At 41.8% G+C, this 19,508-nt stretch overlaps 1 protein-coding gene across 2 annotated transcripts in view; it reads right to left on the bottom strand.

Annotated features, from left to right (window-relative positions):
* The window catches only part of APBA1 (amyloid beta precursor protein binding family A member 1), a 269,347-nt gene that overhangs the window by 88,822 nt on the left and 161,017 nt on the right, over positions 1-19,508 (bottom strand). For both annotated transcript variants that reach the window (XM_029612798.1, XM_029612808.1), the window contains exon 3: positions 911-1,012. In XM_029612798.1, coding sequence (XP_029468658.1) covers positions 911-1,012 — 102 coding nt within the window. The remainder of the gene's footprint in view (positions 1-910; positions 1,013-19,508) is intronic.

The following is a 19,508-nucleotide window of genomic DNA, read 5'->3' as shown; positions in this document are numbered from 1 at the left end:
ATTGGCAGGGATGAGCTGGAGGGCAACTGTACCGAAACTGTGGGATTCTCTCCCATCTAAGCTCAGAAGACAGAAAGCAAGTCAAAGGGGATTCTTTTCTGCACAGATTTTGGAAAATAAGCAGTTGGATTTATTGTGCTGTACCCTGCAGAGTATAATCTATCTGAATTGTCCTCTTTTCTTAGGGCAAGCGTTTGTATTCTTATTTTGCTCTTATTTTCTTGTTTATTATGGAAAACAATGGACATGTCTTTTATCGCTGCCTTATGTGTTTACTGCTTGATGCACGATATACTTTTAATTTTTTATCAAAATGGATTTATTTTTATTTATTTATTTTGAACTTTTATATACCGACGCTCGTGTAAAAAATACAAATTTCACTGGTTTACAATGAAACTGATTGCGCATGAGAGCATTACAAAGAACAGAGGTTACAAAAAACTGGGGTACAGGATGTATAGTTGTCTTGTTTATAATATGTTTTGTTATGTTTAGATTGTAGTCTTGATAAAATTGTTGGTTTTGCCTATTTTTACTTCTGTGTTGAATGTTTTGTACCTGCTTTGGACTATTGGTAAAAACAGAAATCGAAATAAACTTGGGTAAAAACAACTGTTCGGAGTGGAAGTTTTTTTTTGGGGGGGGGGGGGGGGCTTGTTAGTATATCGAACAGCACTGTGAACATAAAGGTTAATATGCAAATCCTAAATCAAAAATGGTGCAAATACAGGAATAGCAGAAAAAAATAATGTTACGTAGGGATGTGATCAGCTCTACACACTATAGATAGAGAGAGAACAGAGATAACATCAGGAGAAAAACTTTGCCTGGCCATGTGCCTAGATGTATGAAAGGAAACATTATGGCTCGATTCAGGGCGAGAGCTGTGGAAAAGGAGGCACCGTACCTCTTTGTTGGATAATGATTCCGCAGGGTCACAGCCATCCTCATGCTGCTGCCTGCTTGACGACTCTGCTCCCCGGGGAGAGGAAGAATCAGGAGATGGTGACTAGACAAGACACAGAAACAAGATTTTAAGTAAATTACTTGAATTCAATGAAAACCTGATGATAACAGCAATCAAAATTCACATCTGGCTCGGAATTGGATGCCCACATTTCTGGCTTTTTTCCTCCCCTTTTCCTGTGATGGCTCCCAGGTGAACCGGCCCTCCCTGGAGGTTACATGCTGGTAGGAAAAGTCTCCTTCAGGACTGAATCACTCAGAGAGCCACTCTAATGCTGGCAGGCAGACAGTCGCTCTCAGCTCCCACCCCTCACCTCTCCCAGGCCCATGCACAAAACCCTTTGTGAAAGGAAACGTTCCAAGAGCCTCCTCACGTTCTGCAACGTTCTGACCACAGAGGAATAAAACAGCAGTGTGTGAATCAAATATCAACACAACTCTGCCAATGAGAAGAAATGCGAGAAAAACAAGTGAAAATGTTCAGAGCTCAAGGCCTTTTCCTGCATTTTTTACTCAACAGATTATAACTTTTCCAAACGTCTGCCTAGGTTTCTTTCACTTTATAGGTAACTGAACAAAGCAGAAATGCTCTGCCCCTGCACAAGGCGAGGCGAGGACCATTTTCAAACTTCCTGTCTAGGTGCAAAGTCTGCAGATATTTTGTGCCCACAAACCTTGCACCTCATTTGCCAAAGGGAAAGCATTGCGTGTCCTCTCCCTTTGAATACTGGCCAAGGGGGACAGAGGACTCACAAACTCTGCTTTCGACACTGAAGAACGTTCAATGAAAAATCCAATCTACATGCATAGTGTTCCTCTTATGACCCTAAACATAACTCTGGGAACATCTCAGCCAAAAGCCTGCATGCACCGTGGAAGACCATGGATACTTTTACCTGGATTGAGGGATGGCAGCTTTCAGATGGCCGATTTACACCTGTAAATCCCTATTTACCCACATCAATGGCTTGGGAATCAGTAACTGATAATCAAGAGGTATAGACTCTTCAGAATTTTCAGCTTATGGGTTTTATAAAATGTGAAAGGATCAGGAAATCCACATTAATACGGGGGCTGGATGTAAACGAGGCCCACACTGAACTACTGATGTGCAAACACTCTTTTTTTTTTTCTTTCCAGAAAGGCAGACACACTAACGCAAAATTTACTGCGCTGAGCCAACCAACTTTGCATTAAACGCTTTCCTTTAGCAATCCACACTTCTTTTTTTTTTTTTAACGTCTTGCTTTAAAATGTTATTAAGGGTTGATCTATAAAAGTCAATAACATCAGGGGAAGGAAGATTATAAATTTATAATCCATCAGTATTAAAATAGATTTCAATGTAGTTAGAAACACAGGCACAATACTGAGTAAAGGAGAATGAGAGGACAGAAGAAAACTCAAAGAGAGAAGCAAAAAGTATAATGAGGAAGAAAAACCAAACAGCCTATGCTACACCCAGCATTTTGAATGTATACAGTTTTAGCACAGAGATCTAGTGACAAAGATGAAATGGAATTCAAACGGCCCGTTCAGGTGTCTCTCTCTGCAAGCATCCAGCTGAGATGCATGATCAGCTTGCAGCCAAGAATCCAGTACCCAGTTATGCAATAGGAACCCTTAGTTACAGTTACAGCTCCTTAAAACACTTTCTTTCCACAATATGAGAAACCTTTAGCTTTACAAAATCTACCCGAGGACTGAGATAACACAAGTATGTATGTATTGCAATAAAAATTAAACACAAATCTTTAAAGTCTCCCTTGCCTCCTTTAACTGTACTTAGCTTTCAAAGGTTACATGAAAAGTTTAGAGGCTGGGCCAATGGCAGTGCTGTGCATTGCCGTGTGGAAGGCCCTGGATTCACTTCCCGGGCTCAGCCTCTGCCTCCTGGGCCAGCCAAGCCTAGGGATGCTGCAAAGCATGTACTCACAGCCCCTTGGTGAGGGTGGGATGGAAGGAGGGATTCTCTTCCATTGCACAACAGTGACCCCTAGTGGCCAGATTCAGCATCTGTGTTGGTTGGGTTCCAGAGGGCGCTCTGCTCTGTAGCCTCCAGCCGACTGTCACGGTGACGGCTGAGCTAAGGTGGGAGGGGGGGGGGGAGAAAGAGGGGGCAAAATCACCAGGTAGCTGTGAATGAAGGCTCGTGGCACCATTACCCCAATGGAGACCAGTTCCACCTGAGCTGGAAACCCAAAGAAGCAGGAGGAAACTGCAGGGCCAAAAAAGAAAAAAAAAAAAAGTTTAATAACTTATTCTGAAACTGGCCTAGAGCAGAGCGATTCCTGGAGACACACTTAACCAGTCTAGTTTACGTTCATAGCCACCATGAATATGCATGAGATAGATCTGCATGCCCACTGTATGCCTACTTAGCTCATGCATACTCATTACGAATATCTTGAAAACCTGACCAGTCAGGTTCACCTTCTGGACAGGGATGAGAAAAACTGCGCTACAGGTTACATAATATCCAGTCTGTTTGGAGGAACTGAATAGATATATTTTACACTACACAAACATACTGGGGTTTTTTTGGGGGGAGGGGTAATTTTCAAACGTATTGCCTCGCGTAAAATGCGCAGAAATGGGGGTTTTATAAAAACCCGATGTGCTGCTAAACTTACGTACGTGCAGAAGCTTACCCCGCCTGTGCGGAGGGTTTCCTTGCAGCAGCACTGGGGCACACTTTTCAGTTTTAAGAAGTATGCACATAAGTTTACCAGAGAAACGTACGCGGTTCTGAGAGCAGGCGTAGTTCAGGCAGTTCATGTTTTCGGTGGGATCGTTTTCAAAGTGAACCTACAATGGGCAGGTTCCCTTTGAAATTTCATGTAACTTATGCCTTTATTTTGCCCAATTAGGCTACCCACCATGTTCCAAACTTGCCCTCCCCTATTGTAAGAGCCTAATCTGATTTCGTACTGCAAAGCTTTTAAACAAAAGTCTTTCAGAAAGCTTATCACCACCTAGGTGCCGGATCAAGTTGAACGATTAATAATCCTGCACTTGATGTGCGTCATGAGCCACGTATCTGTGATGGCCCTAATGGAAAATGTGCTGACTTTATCATAAGAGATATCACTGCTACATGGGCCATGACGCAGCAGTTTAAGCCCATGAGTTTTAATTGATTATCTTGCATGGGGGCATTTGAGAAAAGAAATAACTCTATTGGCCATGTGAAACACAGAAACATAGATTGTGATGGCAGATAAGGAGCCTAACGCCTATCTAGTCAGCCTAATTTTATTGCTATTACAAAGCTATAGGTCACAGCTGATCTCTGTCTAAGGACTAAGGATCCTCTCTACTTATTCTTTGCCTTTTGAGTTCTGTCCTCTGGATCAAGAGAATCTATGGAAGTGCCTCTGAGTGGCACAGATTCTGAATCTTCTGAAGCGCAGAAGGCAGGTTGGAGTAGAGAGGGCCTGAAGAGCAGCCTGATGGTCTTTTATGAGATCCACAGACTCTTTCACCTTCACTCTGAGGAGATGATCTGCAGAGTACAGCCTATCAGTGTGCCTTCATAGCTTCTCAAAAGCAAGATCTCAGTTATGCTGGTCAGCAGGCTCTCTCTGCCATCTCAAATATGGCATAAGTTGAACAGAGCAGATACATCAATCTCCTCCCTCCTCTAGCCAAAGGAGAGAAACTCATCTCATTTCTCTTCAGGAAGGAGTGGAGAGAAATTTTGCACATTCATTTTATAGAGTGTAACAGTTCCAGTGGATCACATGTGAGCAGGAAGAAAAGCAGAGATAAAAGACAATGAAACAATGAAAATCATTTGGTTAGTTGTCCATTAACTAAATTCCTGCTTTAGGAGATGCAAATAATAATTTTACCAATCCCAAGAATTCTTTCCCAAGACCAAATTTATTCAGGGTCCAAAACAGATATCTCCATGTGATCCTATGGAAGGCCCTTCATGAAGCCCATCAAGGCCTGCCCATATCACACTGGTCTTGTTGTCCTAATAGGTCTGAAGTATCAACATCATGTTCATTAAATTGGTGGTGTCTCTTTCCTTTACAAAGCCTGTTTGGTCTGTAGTGAATAAATATGGGGTGAAATTGCTTAATCTGTAGGTCAACACAGAAGCTAGTATTTCAAAATCTTAGGGGTTTTTTTGTTTGTAATCCTTTTTTTATTGATTTTCATAAGTGAGTAACACAACAGTACACAACTAAAGATAACGTTTCCAGTAACATCGATAAAGACACGTTTTTTGCACAGATAATATACATTCTTGATGATAAAAGTACAACGAAAAGATCATATACTCCTGTGTTAGGTCATAACCTATTTTTAAAAGTAGTAGTATCCCAGCCCCAGCTCTCCCTCCCTCCCTCCCTCCCATCCCCCCCTAGACACATTCTGCTGAAAAATACACATATTGTTATCAGTGAATATGTATAGCCTCAATTACGTGGAGCATCCAGTGTATTTAACAACAACAACAAATACCATAGCAGGAAGAAATTAGGAATTACAAATACTAATGGAACTAGAAGATCGAATACCAGTAAAATCCCCTGAAGAGGGAAGTGAGTGAAGAAATGGAGACCAATTCATTTTAAAGAACGTCTGTTTTTTCTTGGATGCTGTAAACATCGATTTCTGTTCCACTCCTGAAGTGATGGAGGTGTCGAAGATATCCAATGACGTAAGATAATCCTAAGTGCCACTAGTCGACTCTTATGTAATAAAGAGGAGTATGGTGTGGACGTAGAAATAAGCTGAGAAGATACCCCCAACAAACAAAAGGTCCCATTCCAGAGTTCAGCTTGTACGGATTGAGCAGAATAGTGTTTAAGAATTTGCATCCAAAAGGATTGAATTGGCGTACATTTCCACAGACAATGTGTCAGAGATGCATTTGGATGAGAGCATTTAAGGCATGCTCCAGAGGTTGTAATTCCAGCTAAAAAAGCTCTCTGGGGCCAAATAATGAGCTTATGCATAACCTTAAAATGCAGTTCTCTCATAGATGTACTGATCGCCACCTTCTAAATCAGTTGACTACTCACTCGTAATGCCTTCACCGAAATATCCTGCTCTAAGTCCACAGACCAGCGGGAAGAACAGGACTGGTATACATTATATTTTGAATTATCATGCAATAATCTATAGTACATAGATAACTTTACAAGTTTAAATGAGCTAATATGCAAAAATCTTTGGAATGGACCATTACTGATTTCTTTTACAGCATAACTGGCTTGCCTGTATATAACTACGAATTTGCAAATAAGTAAATTAATTCGTGGGAAGTAATTCAAAATGCTGACAGCAGTAATCAAAAGAGCGCACGGAGTTGGTCTGTAACTCCACGAAAGGAAGTAAGTCTACTATGCCTTTTGCTTGAAATCGCCCCAGAGTCTTTACAGGAATTCCTGCAGGGAGATCAGGATTTTTCAATAAGGGTAAACAATATGATACTTTCCATTCTAAATGTAAAACTTGTCGGAGATATTTCCAACACTTGTGCATTCCACCAGCCACTAGACTTGTGCATTCCACTAGACTTGTGCATTCCACCAGCCACATTTTGGTTACATGCCCCTGAGGGGCATGTAACCAAAATGCCAAATGATTAGGTAAATATGCTTCCCTCTGCAAGGCATCTGAGTCATTCCCATATCCCAGCCATTCCCGTAAAGTGGGTAATAAACAAGCAATGTTATAAAATCTCAAGTTAGCGACTCCTAAACCGTCTGCTTTGGGTACCATCAATTTGGCGAAAGACAATCTTGCCCTTTTGGGACTCCAATAGAATTTACCAAGTATCCTGTTGAATGTTCTCACGTCTTTGGACTTCAAATAGAATGGAGTCATTTGTAAAATATATAATAGTTTTGGCAGTAATATCATATTTACCAAAGCGATTCTCCCCGATATTGATAAAGGTAATGAACTCCAACTGTCAGTTTTCATCTGAAAGGTTTTCAGCAGGGGTGTAACATTATAAGAGTACCATTGTTGGGGATCCTTGTGTATTCTAATCCCTAGGTACTTAATTGTATCAGTTGCCCACATTAACGGGAAATTCATCCAGGTTGACTGAAGAGAACCCGTAATATCCAGTGCCTCCGACTTAGTTAAATTTAGTTTCAAACCAGAGAAGGTACCAAATGTCTGAATGACAGTTAATAACTCCAGTAAAGCCTTGCGGGCATGAGAGATCAACATCAGCATGTCATCAGCAAATAACATCATTTTTTGCTCTATAGTCCCCGTTCTAATTCCAGGGATGAGGGAGGACTGCTTAATTTTTTGGGTCAGGGGTTCTAGGGATAAAATATAAAGGAGGGGAGAGAGGGGGCAACCCTGTCTAGTTCCCCTACCCAAAGTAAATAAAGGGGAAGTAGAGCCGTTAATGCATATGAAAGCTTTGGGATCTCGATATAATATTTGGACAGCTGATAAAAAAGGACCCAGAAAACCCAAAGCTACTTAGAGCATCAAATAGATATTGCCATGCCACCCTGTCGAACACTTTTTCAGCGTCGAAGCTAACCAACAGGGGATCTGTTATTCCTGCCCGCCTACAGCTCTCCAAAGCCACCAGTAACCGTCGGATATTAGATACTGGATGTCGACCATGAACAAATCTTGTTTGTTCCGGAGAAATAATGTCTGGTAGAACTAACTTTAATCTATTGGCCAGTATTTTAGCATAGATCTTAACATCCTGATTAAGAAGGGAGAAAAATCTTAGTTTAAAAGTGAGATGGGATGGTATAACTTCACCAGAGTCAAATGCCTCTGATTACATTACTGCTGTATTTCGTTCAGGCAAAAACTTCTCAAACTGCTCTGCATGTTCGTATCAATGGCAAAGAGATTATGGCACCAAAAGTCGCTAAATATTTTGTAGAACTCATCCCCCTCTGGCCGCAGTAATTTAGCAAATTTTAATTTAGAGAAATGACATTTTTAATTTCCATTTCAGTTACAGATTTAACGTAACTTGACATGTTGTTCCTCACAACCCTGAAATTTTTAAATCTTTAAAAAATGTGTTTCTGGACTCTTTATAGTATGGATCCTCTAAGTATAATTTTTCATATTAACTCACAAAAGTATCTGTGATTTTAATTAAAGTAGTAGTTATGTTCCCTGTTCTAGATTTCATATTCTTAACAACTTTTCTTTGAGACTTATTTTAATTAGATTTTCATGAATTTTGCCTATAACCTCATTTATGTAGATTACAGCTATAAAATTACAAACTAGCAGCTGCCTTTTTATGTAACTAGTGCCTGTGCCCATCAAAAATGTCAGGAAGAAATAAGCCATTTAAGCAATAGAAGGTGAATTTTAAAAGCCCTGCGCCCGTCAAAGCAGGAGATATGTGCACAAGGTGGGCTGGTACACGCCGAGCGGATTTTATAAGCCACCCGTGAACGCGCATATCTCCCGCTGTGCGCACAAGTCAAAAGATTTTTAAAAGGGGAGGGGCATGGCAGGGGAAGACCAAGAGATGGTGCATAGATATTACGCGCACAGGCACACACCAGGGTCCCCTGCTGCGTAACTTTACTACTGCTATGGGTGGCGTGTGAGTAATAAAATAAAAAAATCTAGGCTAGTCAGCGGGGTTTTGAGGATCGGGGCTAACAGGGAGAAAGAGAGCCTATTAAACTAGGGGATTGGGAACTCCTCTCTCTTAACTGGACGAACTGGGAATGAACTGGGAAAACTACCTATGACATTAGCGCGCATCCCTTATAAAATCCTCCCTCTTATGCAGTAGAAGTGGTATTTACACCAGGGCCAGCGCGTCCTATTAGGCAAACTAGGCGGTCGCGACAAAAAGGAGTAGAGATTCGGCGGGCCGCGAGCAGTGCCCATCCTGCTCGAGGCCCAGAGAAGCACACACATGCCGGGTACGAATAAGGTAGGAGTCGGGGCCAAGACCAGGGGGGAGGGGCGAGACGGGGGGGGCACAAGGCAGAAGGTTTGCCTAGGACGCCTAATAACCTTGCTCTGGCCCTGATTTGCACGCATCCATTTAAAATTGTGCAACATGTGCGTGCGTACAGCCTGTTTTATAACATGTGCGCATGTATGCGCGTATGTTATAAAATAGCTGCGTCTCTGGATGCGAGCCGGCAAACACGTGCACATGTGCGCCTGTTTCAAAGTTACTGTCCCTGTGTGTAAATAAATGAATTTGAATGTTTTACAAAAACTTGTCACAACACATTCATCAATCCACAGCTCTGGTCCCCAGTGTCATCTTCACTGAAGCTGTTGGTTGCGTTTGTTGTTTCGTTCTTTGTTTAGGTTATTTTTTCTTGTTGTCAATTATTATTGTTTATGCATTATGGTTCCCATTGTATTTTAGTTGGCATGTATACAGTCATTTGCATTATAATGATTGTCTCTACTATAGAAAGTGTTATCTTCTTTTATGTTTGATACAATGTCATTGGGAAAGGCACTTTATAAATTAAGAAATCATTATTATATTATTGTCCGTTCTTTCATTTTCTCCAAAGCCTTTGCCTTTTTATTAAATCTCTTCTACATCATTTTTTTTGCTCATTTGTTTCGTTTTCTCTTAGTCTTGCCATGCTGTCTGCATTCATTTATCATTAATTCTTTCTTGATTCTCGTTTGCTACTTTTAAGACAATTTAAGTAAATGTTCGCAGGTACATTGGCTCTCTAAAAAGCTGGTCTTCCTCCATATGGGTAAAAGTACATGTGTACTTTTAGCCATATTTACAGGCGGCAGTAAAAATAGGAAGAAAGTCATTTTAATTGTATTTCGTGATCAGTGATCAAGAAAGAGAGAGAGAGAGAGAGTTTAATCTTTGTTACCTAAAGTCTTTCTGAAATATATTTCTTTTGGCCACCTGAAGTATCTTAGCCCATTTAAGAATGTCTGCATTTCTTCCCTCCATCACCCTCATTCACTCTTGCTTTAGAGGAAATTATTTGACCTCTCAAGCGCATTAAGAGCAGTCCAAAAGATGGACGATTTCTCCTCCCCCACTTTCAGCCCTACAATCCTGCCAAACTCATCTAAGAAAGCTGACTAAGCTGTGGGCTTGAAACAAGCTGGGACTGCTATCTATGCAGCTAGAATTAGTGAAACTTCCCCTATTCACTAATTCCAACTGCACAGATAGAAGTGAGTGGTCAGAGTGGGTTGTGACTTCAATTCTGAATCCTCTAACTTAGTATGCGAGACTCTTAGACTAACAGGCCCTCTTGTTCTTGTATACACGTTACACACTCCAGAAGACTATGCAAAATCATCATCATCTGGATGAAGAACTCTCCAGACCTCAACCAGATTGAGTTGTTTCAGCAGAAAATTAACTCCTGAATCCAAATAATTTCTTTTAAGCATTTTAGCAAGTCCAGGTGCTTTCAGTCTCTGACAGTGGCCTAGACTGGCCACTGTCAGAGACAGGATGCTGTGTGTGATGATTCATTGGACTGACTCAGCATGGCATTCAGTTCTTTTTTTTTTTTTTTTTTGCATAACATTTTTATTAACTTTTTTGTTTTACACTACCAACATTGCATGTGCAAGTAATAATAAATATTGTTCAGATAGTAACCCGTCAACCACAGCCAATCATATGGTACTAACATCATCAAACCCCCCCTCCCTCTCTCCCTCCCACCCCCAACCACCCAAGGTAGGAAAGAATACCAAAGATAACCCACCATGTGGGAAGAGGAAAGTGTGGACCTAATAAGGTTCAACAGAACACAATGTAAACAAAGAGGTTAGAGACTTATAAACAAAGAATTGCTAATCAACATAGGGTACATCTCCGATCAATTAGAAGACAAACCTTCCCAGGCAAGGTATGTACAAAAGGCTACCAAATCTTGCAGAAATTACGGAGATAAGAAGGAGGTTTCAATTTAATGGATTGCGATTCCAAACACAAAAGCTCCAATAGTTTTTTATGCCACATAATTTCCCATGGAGAGTCCCCATCTAAGCATTTCAGCAAGATACATTGCTTACCCACCATAAAACCTTTATAAAGAAACACTTTCCCCTCATTACTCAGTCCCTCAATATCTGAATCAACACCTAAGATATACATAGCACCTGAGCTATCCAGTGATTTTTGCCACCAATCCCCTATCAGTTTGCAAACAGTATCCCAAAATTGCCTCACCTCAGGACATTCCCACAACCCGCGGATCAGGGTGGCTATCCGATGCCCACATTTTAAGCAATTCCCATGCTCAGCAATGCCAGACCGGAACGCATCTTGGGGGGAAAAAATTATCCGATGTAAAATTCTAAATTGCAATTCCTGAAGGGTAATACAATCTAGCCTCAGACAGAGAATATAGGAGCAAACAAAGATATCATCATCCACTAAATCCAGGCCAAGATCTACACTCCACACAGCAGCTAAAAATGTAAAGGTATCATACTCGGTAACAGAATGTAAAAAGGTATTCAGTCCAGACAGAGTATGTTTTCACCGAGTACAAACCAAATAAAACCATTGGAAGGCCCCAGACATATATTGTTGCGACTGAAGAGGAAAAGAAGAAAGAATAACATTTTTAATCTGTAGGTAAACCAGATAATCTATTTGACAGAGGCTTATGTTGTTAACACAGTAGGCAAAAGGGTGCACTTGTTTTAAATGTAGATCAACAAAAGGCAGTATCAATGCTTTATGTTGATGATTGAGGGCCCTTTACTTGTGTGCATATTGGCCAGGAATAAAATCCGGCTTACCTCTAAAGGGGATGAGATAAAAGACCGGTCCCATGAGAAATTTAAACGTGTTATGAATGTTTCCAAGTCATACATGCAGCTGTAACCCACATAGAACCAGACAGATGGGATAGTAGGCAGGAGCTAGGTGAGTGGAGAAGATAATATAGTAAAGATAAAGGAGTCACCAAGGCAGACTCCAAAGTAATATCAGAGTATAAGCTTACGCCTCCGATCCAATCACCAACACTACGCCTATTACAGGTAATGACATAGTACTGAAAGGTTAGGAAATCCTCCCCTCCCATCCCCCCTACGGACCATTAAACCCTTCATGAACATCCTGGCATGTTTATCCCTCCATATAAATTTAGATCAGATCTTCAGAAAAGCCAAAACAGGTTTACTAGTGAGGTGAAGAGGAATCATCTGAAAAACGAAGTAACTTCAGGAGGCGTACCATCTTTATAAGCGCAATATGCCTCATAAAGGAAAGAGAGAAATGTGTTCCTCTGAAAATCCACCAGAAGCGGATGGATATTCAAAGAGTGCCACATTTTAGGATTCGCATATAAATCCAATTCCAAATATTTAAGCCTATCTCGAGCCCATCGTAAAGGGAAATCCGTCCACATAGACTGCAAATGCCCAGTTAGATCCAGAGCCTCTGATTTATCTAGGTTCAGCTTTAGTCCAGAAAAACTACCAAAGTCACTGAAGATGTTTAAAATAATGGACAATACCTACAGTACCTGAATGTAATCTGCTTTGAAGTGCTGAAAAATGTGCAAAAAAGCAGAATATAAAAACCTAAAGTAAAAAAAAACCAAAAACGAGGCCCTTGCACAGGGTAAAAACAACAAAATATCATCTGCAAAAAGAAGTACCTTAAGAAAAGGGGAGTTGTTCACCTCAGCTGCATTCAACATCAAGTCAAGGGGTTCCAAAGACAAAACAAAAAGCAGCAGGGACAAGGGACACTCCTGTTGCGTACCCCACTGTAAGGTGAAAGGAGCCGAGAAACAACTATTGACCCAAACACAGGCTTCAGGGTTAGAGTATAGAACAGAAATGGCTTCACATATAAACCCCTGAAACCGAAAAGAGGGGAGAAGTCGATGCAAATAAGACCACGAGAACCTTTTCGGTGTCAAATCCAATTAGAATTGGGTCCACCATTCCCAAGTGTTGCCAATTTTCTAACAGGGCCAGAACGCTACAAACATTTAACACCCCCTGCCTCTCATGCACAAACCCTGATTGCCCAAGTGAAATAAGACCTGGAAGAATACACTTTAGGTGGTTAGCAAGAACCTTAGTATTCAGCTTAATATCTAAATTCAGCAATGAGATTGGGTGATAAGAAGTAACCATAGTAACATCTTTCCCAGGTTTGGCCAAAACTATAATGTTAGCGCTTTTCAAGGACCCCTCAGGCATCTGGTGCTCCTGTACCATATCATCAAACAAGAGCTCAAGGCTCACCACAATATTACCACTCAAAGCCTTATAGAAATGAGCCATCAAGCCATCTGTACCAGGCGATTTCAGTGAGTTCAATTCCTGAATAGCTTGCTGGATTTCCGATACATGAAAAGCCTTGTTTAGCGATTCTAACTGCCCAGAAGTTAAAGTGGGTAACTTAACCTTCAGTAAGAATGCCTGCATATTATCGCAGTTTGTCTCCTCAGCTGTGTATAAACTTTGATAATATCGCCAAAAAGCATTACTAATTGCCTGGGTGGGTGAGTACACATCGCTCCCCCTGAGCCACGAATATTTGGGATAAATGAAGACACAAATTTAACCTTAACTAGGTTAGCCATCATTTTACCGGGTTTGTTCCCATAAAGAAAACAACTGATGCTTTAAATGAGAAATAGAGGAGAGTGCTGTATGATGCAATTTATCATTAAGTAATTTTCGAGCAGCCCAGTATTCTTTCTTAAGACCTGGGGACTTATCAGAAAATAACCACTGCTGGAGAGAATAGGTCAATCGAGAAAGAGACAAAATATCCCTTTTCAAGTCCTTCTTTTTCTGAATAGTATAACTAATAATTTCCCCCTGGAGAACTACTTTAGCAGTTTCCTAAAAAAGAACGAGTTGTCATATGTTGGCTATTATTATGTGCAAACTCCTCCCATTTCTCATTAAGAAAAACCTTGAAAGCGGGGTCTGCGACCAGCCAGCATCCTCCATTCCGACAACCCGGGAGAGGCTGAAAGGCATTCAAGGACACAGGACATCGGGCAATGATCCAAAATGACCAGCGTTTCTATATCTGAAGAGCAACGATGTGAATAATAGCTAGAAGAAAAGAGAAGAAAATCTATCCTGGACTGGGAATCATGTGCCCTAGCTATGCAATATAAACCAGGCATCCAGCAGTTGTAGGTGTTCGCATAAAAAAGGTATTCCCTTGCCTGGACGTGGCCTGGTTTGAGATGATACGGACTGTCTATCTAGATGAACATCAACTATACAGTTGAAATTCCTCACCCCCCACCCCAAAATGATGGCACATTTCCCAGGGATTCAAGAACAATAACTATTTTTGTAAAGAAAGTGTGGTCATATCTGTTGGGAGCATAGATGGAAGGCAAAAGAATAGGTCTGCCAAATAGAAGGCCAGAGAGAGCAACGTATCGGCCTTGAGTGTCATAACAGAGAGTTAAAATGCCATATTCCTATGAAACAAGACCACCACCCCACATTTCATAGACGTACCAGGAGCTACAAGTACCTGAGAAACCCACCGCCACTTAAGCTTAGATTGCTCAGTGTCTTTTATATGTCTCTTGTAGGAAAGCAATTTGGTATTTTAATCTGTTCAGATGGGACATAACTTTCTCCCGTTTAACATGGGTTCCCAATCCAGCAACGTTCCATGTGAAAATGTTCGTTTTGCTTCCCATACCTAATCTATTCAAAGAATCTAAAGGGAGAACTGCTCCACCGGAACAGCGACCGCAGCCCAGTAAAAGAAACAGATGTGGTCTGAAACCATTGGATAGCTATGAAAGGGGAAAAAAATAGAAAAACTTTAAAAAGGCCCACCACAAAAACCCCTACCCACAATGAAATGGATTCATCCTCCGCTATCCCACTTCCCCCTTCCCAGAAATCACCTACCCACTCTATCACCCGCAATGTAGGTTAGAGGTCGAAAGGACATGTATGAGGGACCACCTCCCCATCAAAGCAGGTAGAAGCCTCTGCTACCAACAAATAAACAAATACAAATGGACAGGATTTACAAATGGATACGAGCACCCCACAATTCGTGGCTACATGAACCAGAACAAACAAAAAACCCCCTAAAACCCATAATAGTATAAAAAGAGAAAAATAAAAACAGGTTCGTTTCATCTCCACCCAGGAAGATATTCAGCAAGGTACATTATAGGCAGCGTCACCCATCTTCCATAACTTAAAAAGAAAAACAAAAGTCTCACAGTCCAGTGAGAAACTGCAGCGTCGTCCATGAAGGCAGATCCATCGAGCTTCCTCCCGCAGAGTAAATAGCAGGGCAGATCTTCAGCCAGGAATCGCAAGTGAAAGTGGCTTGCTCAGAGAAGGATAAAATAAGGAATGTTATTCCACTACAATGGAAAAAGCAAAAAGGCAATAGAAGAAAAACAAACACCCAATTCTAATATCACCAGAAATGAAACGTAACAGTTAGTGCGAGTAAGGGCACAGAGAAGAGCCAAAGGGATCCAAAGAAAAAAATGAGCTGTTCTGTTCTGTAAGCACGCCATAGTAAGGGATGAACATGTCCTCAAAGCAACTCAAAAGGGTAGCCGTGTAAACACTGAAGGTCCCAAATGACAGTTAATAACAAACAAAGGGCGGTCAGGGAATCCGCTCCACAAAAAAGGGAGAGAGAAGGCAATGAAAAAATAGACACCTCGGGATAAGGCAGTTGGCAAGGTAGCTAAGAATTTCTTTGCATCCTCGACATCAGTGAAATCCATAGGCTTCTCTTGATGCCACACCCGCAAAAGCGCCGGGTAGTTCAATGCAAATCAAATGTCGTTCTGCACCATACTAGTGCAGACTGGGGAAAATGCACGCCGCAGCAACATGACACGGTTAGAGAAATCTTGAAAATTAAGAACCTTCTGGTTCCGATAATGCAGAGTTTTTTTCTTGTAGAAGGGTTGCAGTATCAATCCTTTATATATAAAATTGGACAGCTTAGCGATGATAGTCCTGGACTGTGAACGCTCTGCTACCTTGGGCCCAAGCCCATGCACACACTCACAGATCATTTTGCCCTGGAGATGAGAAAGACCTAATTCAGGTAGTAACCACTCCTCCAAGAGCTTAGAGAGGTCTAGGTTGGCTTCTCAGTGATCCCCACAAAATGAAGATTCGAGTGACGAGCCCAATTTTTGAGATCATCAACTTTAGCTTCCTGTGCTGCCAAAGATTTTTCAAGTGCGTGTATGCGGTCTTCCAGTTTTAGGATATCATCCTCCACTTGCAATATCCGCCCTTCCACATGATCTAAGCGTGGGCTAAGTTCAGATAGAGGGGATTTAACTTCCTCAATTTGCACCGAGATGTGAGTAAATTGAGCAGCCAGAGCCTTTACAACCACATCTTTGAGCTTTAGCACCAATGTTGAGTCTAAATCTTCCGCTGTCTCCGATGTAGGATCCTCTGCCATTTTAGGAGATACTGACTTAGTTCTGTCCTTTGCTTTTGCCAGCACATGGACAAACATACCGTGTCTCAATGTTGCAACTCACATTGCTGAGTGTTGCGACCGTCGCTGCTCGACGCCCTCACTCCTTTACCGTCTGTGGTGACTCCCTCCGGGTCTGATGGATGGCTGGCTGCCGCAGCGTCTCCATGCCGCCTCCCTCCGGCATCCCCGGACCGGCTCGACGCTGCAACTCCGCCATCTTGTCCTGATGCCTAGGGCGCGCGTCCCGACTCTTGTACCAGCAAGGGTGCGAACCTCCGGGGCGTCCCCCTGAGATGATGTCATCTGCTTCCAATATTTAAAGGTCTTTGAAAATGCTAACAAACTGAGGGGGTCATTTATCAAAATGCAGTAAGGCGTTTTCGCATGCGTTAAGGGCTTATCGCATGCGAAAAAGCCCCGTTTTCGCATGCGATAGGCCTTTAACGCATGCGAAAACGTGTTTACCGCATGCGATCGCACCATATCGTATGGTGCGATGCAAATGCAAAAACTGGGAGGAGTAGGGGCGGAGAGGGGATGCAAATTCAAAACCTGGGCGGAAAGTGGGCTGGGTTAGCCTGCCTGCGAAGAGGTATCGCAGAGCCATAACGCCAATTTTAACAACACCTCTTTCAGATGCGTTAGGCTCTGCGATAGCAGCCGGGACCATGCGGTGAGTACCTTCGCCATTTGCGATGGGGTCCGTTAGCATACATCACGCCCCTTTTGCTATCGCATGCGGTACGTACCGCATTTTGATAAATCCACCCCTGAGTTAGCAAGGATAAGGATATGGATTTGAATACAGATTTGTACTCGCTTCGGCTATCCAAGCTACTCTGCCTCCTCGGAGTTACCAGAGGTACCCGCTCCTCGGGGGCCTCGCTCTTTTCTTTATTTTCAGATTACAGATAGGAACCAGTACTCGCTCCTCAAGGGCCCATATTCCTGGACACTCTGAAGATTCTCTACTGCCTGGAAGCTATCACTGCTACATACAATTGTGAGTTACCATCGCTCTCTCAGAGCTTTCCCTGGAACCAGGTACTCGCTCCTCGAGGGCCTAATCCTTTCCAGCTCCTAAGCTTACTTGAGACCTTTCGTGAGTTTTGTCATCTAGTTCTGTTCATGAACTCTGCCTACTCTGCCTACTCACTTTCTACAGTTTCTCAACAGCTCAGCCATCCTGGGATCGTTGTTCCAGTACCTGAGGGACTACAGCCCTGCCAGGCATATCAGCTCACTACTGCCACCTCTGGTGGTTTCTAATAACCTGTTTAATAAAAGAACTAATGTGTGTCTGTCTCCATACTCAAGCCTAGCCGGTGGTCCCTCTCGGGGTATCCTCCTGAGGGCATAGTCATCTGCCATCGGCCCAGGGATCCACCCACAACTATATCAGATTCATTACAGATTGCTACTCCTTACCAAGACGATATCTGAGACACTACAAGATTGCTGACTCTTCCCTCTCCAGGAGCCCGCTATACAGAGCTTTCTCTACAGATTGCTCCTCCTATCTGACTGCTCCTCCCATCAAGCATCAGATTTCTAACAGATTGCTAACTCCGCAGTCTAACCCTCAACAGATTGCTATCCCCCTAGCAAAACCTCAACAGATTGCTAACTCCCAGCTCTAACACAGAGCTTTCAAAACACTGAGTCACTCCTTTCTTGCTCACGGACCAAGTCGGACCTGCAAACCGCCACCAGAATGCAGGTAATAACAATATGTGAAGGAAGAATGGGAGGTGGTCCCTGGAGCTCTAAGCTGTGCGACTGCTCAGGCCCACCACATCACATGATCTCACTGGCATTCAGTTCTTATTCCATCTTTCAGAGAGGGTCTTTCCTAATATTACACTCACTCTCCTGCTCCTCTACTTTCGGGTGATGATCAGTCATCAATGCTAGTTTGGAAATGTTTATGAAAAAGAATTTATGATCATACTGACTGAGTGAACAAATGTTGCAGAATGCATACTGCTGATTAAAAAGACCATTCATTCATTGCTGTAAATTCATCTTTTATTTTTAATTTTATTCTCTACATTGTACTGGATCTTTTTTTTTTTTTAATTTAACTGGATTTTTAAATTATTAATTTGGAATTAGAGATTATGTTCTTTTTGTAGTATATGTTTTTTATTGTAAGCCACCTTGGTGTTAATTAACAAAAGACAGGGAATCAAATTTTAATACATGTAAATATATCTACCATTAGGATCAATTATTTGTTTCTGAAATTGAAATGGCTTAATCTTGTCTGTTAAAATGACTAAACCTTTAGGCCTCCTATTGAACAGGATCCAAATTGCCTCACCTAGATGTTTATAATCTTCTAAGTGGGTTTCTTAAAAAAAAAAAAAAAAGTAAAAAAAAGTATATATATAATTTAATATCTTTTTCCCTTTAACTGATGAGTGAATACTATCAGTATTTAGTTTGTATGCCTTTAGATCACTTGTAGAGAAGTCGTTCTTTTCTTAATATAAAACTCCTCTTTGTAGTACACAAAAGAGGCAGCAGATGTCTCCAAGAACAATATCCAAGGCTCATTTTCCTTCCTCCCTTCAACTCATTTAAATGCATTGCAAGGAATTTGACCCTTGCCTCGTCTCACACTGTCACTAAAACTCACCCTATCCCTACCTCTTCCAACAATCATAGATCATATGCCCTGATGGTCACTCAAACACCGCCCACACCTTGCGTTCCTTATAACGCACACATTCCCTACAACAACAAAATTGGTTACTGCCCAGTACTGTTTTCCTTTCCTTGACCCTGTTCTTCTTGGACCAATGAAGAACTGCTCCATCCACTGCTGTACAAAAGCAATATTCTAACACATCTTACACATCTTACACATCTCAGCAATAGAGATTACAAAATTCAGCTAGGCAATCATGTTTCCAAGGCTATCCCCCTTAATCAAGGTGTCCCTCAAGGTTCATCCCTCTCTTCAACCCTCTTCAATATTTACATCCTACCCCTCTGTCACTTCCTATCCAGCCTAAATCTCCCACACTACATATATGCTGACGATGTTCAGCTCCTCATACCCATCACTGACTCTATTTCTAAAACCATGGATTTCTGGAACGATACTCTCCAA

Source organism: Rhinatrema bivittatum, chromosome 1 (genome assembly GCF_901001135.1).
Source record: "Rhinatrema bivittatum chromosome 1, aRhiBiv1.1, whole genome shotgun sequence".
NCBI classification, from domain to species: Eukaryota; Metazoa; Chordata; class Amphibia; order Gymnophiona; family Rhinatrematidae; genus Rhinatrema; species Rhinatrema bivittatum.
The sequence above is the reverse complement of the archived record's forward strand: the minus strand, read 5'-3'. Positions and strand labels throughout refer to the sequence as shown.